General features: G+C 40.6%; 1 protein-coding gene across 3 annotated transcripts in view; it reads right to left on the reverse strand.

Moving 5' to 3' along the window:
* Positions 1 to 1,921, reverse strand: part of LOC111867184 (phosphatidylserine synthase 2) — a 35,280-nt gene that overhangs the window by 18,258 nt on the left and 15,101 nt on the right. For all 3 annotated transcript variants that reach the window (XM_023856787.2, XM_033752586.1, XM_023856786.2), the window contains one exon: positions 856 to 942. In XM_023856787.2, coding sequence (XP_023712555.1) covers positions 856 to 942 — 87 coding nt within the window. The remainder of the gene's footprint in view (positions 1 to 855; positions 943 to 1,921) is intronic.

Consider the following 1,921-nt stretch of genomic DNA (forward strand, 5'->3'; position numbering starts at 1 on the left):
ATTTTATATTGGACTGTGTAGAAAAATGACTGAACCATACAAACAGTGTGGAGAGGGAGAAGAGTCAAGGAATGAAGTGGATGATGAATCTATCGCGTCAGACTCGAGTGCAGTCACGCCTCCGCCCTCAACCTTGAAAAGACCACCAGTGAAAGAGCCAGTAAATCGTCTAGAGGGTGGCTTGAAAATTCACAAAATGGTCCATGTTCCTCCCAGTAACAAGAAGAATGGTGCCCTGAGAAAGTGTCGCGTGAGTGCTAAGCACAAGATTAGAAAAGAAACAAGTGTCATGTGTGCAAGCTGTGGTGTGGCTCTCTGCAAACTTTCATGTTTCAATTTTTATCACACGAAGAAAAACTAATAAAGAGGTATGGAAAGGCATTTATTGCATAAAATATTGTATTTTAATTAGTTCCTGAAAATTTCGTTTTTAAAAACCAATTTTTGTTGAAGTTGTTTAGGAAAAAGTAACTACATGCATTTTAGCGACATAAGGTTTAAAGGGCCTGCCAGGACAGGGATGGGATTTAAATACCCTTCGCGCAAGTCAAAGAGTTAAAATACAACATTATGAAAGTGTATTGGGTATGAAATGTGCTTCATTTCTTATAGAGCTTTCATTTAAGGTGGATGTTAAATTTGGCTATCTAAATGAAAACAGGAAAGAATTGATAATTATCCATAAAATTCTTCAAAAATGAAAATCCATCAAGTAATTCTTGAGCTGTTTCATGCGTGCAAACGGATACATGGAGTAAACTTAATAGGTGCTTCGTAAGGTTATGAAACGAGCATAAAAATAAAGATGCTGATGTTATGATGCTTTACATCATTTTCTAAACCTGTTGTACTTACATCCTTTGAGATCCTGAGATAATAAATCGCCAGACTGTCCACCCTACTAGAGATGACAAACCAACTACCCACAGTAGAACGATGTGACTGAAAAGAAAAAAGGAAGCCATTTTAAGCACATGTCTATAACATTGCCAAAAATTCAATTTATTTCTATATGCAAAAATGCAGAGGATGTAACTGAGAATTATGCATGCTGCTGAACAATGCTGAACTCCTGTTTCAGCACTGCTGACACTGCTCATACCACCACCAAGAATTGTAAAAAAATAACCTCAATTTGAACTTCAGAAGTGGAGATATAAGTTACACTTCTTAAACCAAAATGAACAAATAATTATAAATTAAAAACTGAATCAAGTAATAATAACCCTGACTGATGCCTGGGCTGTTTAACAGTGTTTTCTTAACTGTTCGGTTATGCAGAATGGTAGAATGACTGTGAGCAATCCTTTTGAAAGAATGTGTAAGGAAGCAAGCACTGTGTATTTTAAGGTACCCTCCCACCATCTTCCTGGAGGAACCAGTGGTGGTGGTGGTGGGGGGGGGCACCCTCAGTCAAGATAGCTAGTTTCTGGACTGAGATTCAAAACCAAGACCTTCCATACATAAAACAGGGCTGTCAGCTATTCAATTACAAAGTTTCATGACATTTTTATATATATACTGTGACATGTTGCGCAAAGGAGAACCCCCCCCCACCAGCAGTGACGCGGCGGGTGAGTCAGCGCTCCCCTCCCCCTCCTCCGCACGGTAACGTAACGGTGACGCAACAGGATTGTTACGGTAGTAACAGCGGTTACTACCGCTAGCGTTACTAGCAACACAGCGCCAGGCAACAAGGGTGCCTATTACGTGGCCGTTTTCCGTATTGTCCGATCAAGGCTACATAAGGAGCAGCGAAGGCTATTCACAGTCAGTTGTACTGAGTCAGTCAGTTAGTCGTGGAGCTACCTACGAGTCAGTCCTCGAGCTACCTCCGAGCTAGTTCCGAGTTAGCCAGCAACTAGTCAGTTGTATTGTGGCATTTGGAGTGTACTAATTGTGATACTGCAGATAGCAGTAA

The sequence above is a fragment of the Cryptotermes secundus genome, unplaced genomic scaffold (assembly GCF_002891405.2).
Source record: "Cryptotermes secundus unplaced genomic scaffold, Csec_1.0 scaffold518, whole genome shotgun sequence".
In the NCBI taxonomy this organism is placed as follows: domain Eukaryota; kingdom Metazoa; phylum Arthropoda; class Insecta; order Blattodea; family Kalotermitidae; genus Cryptotermes; species Cryptotermes secundus.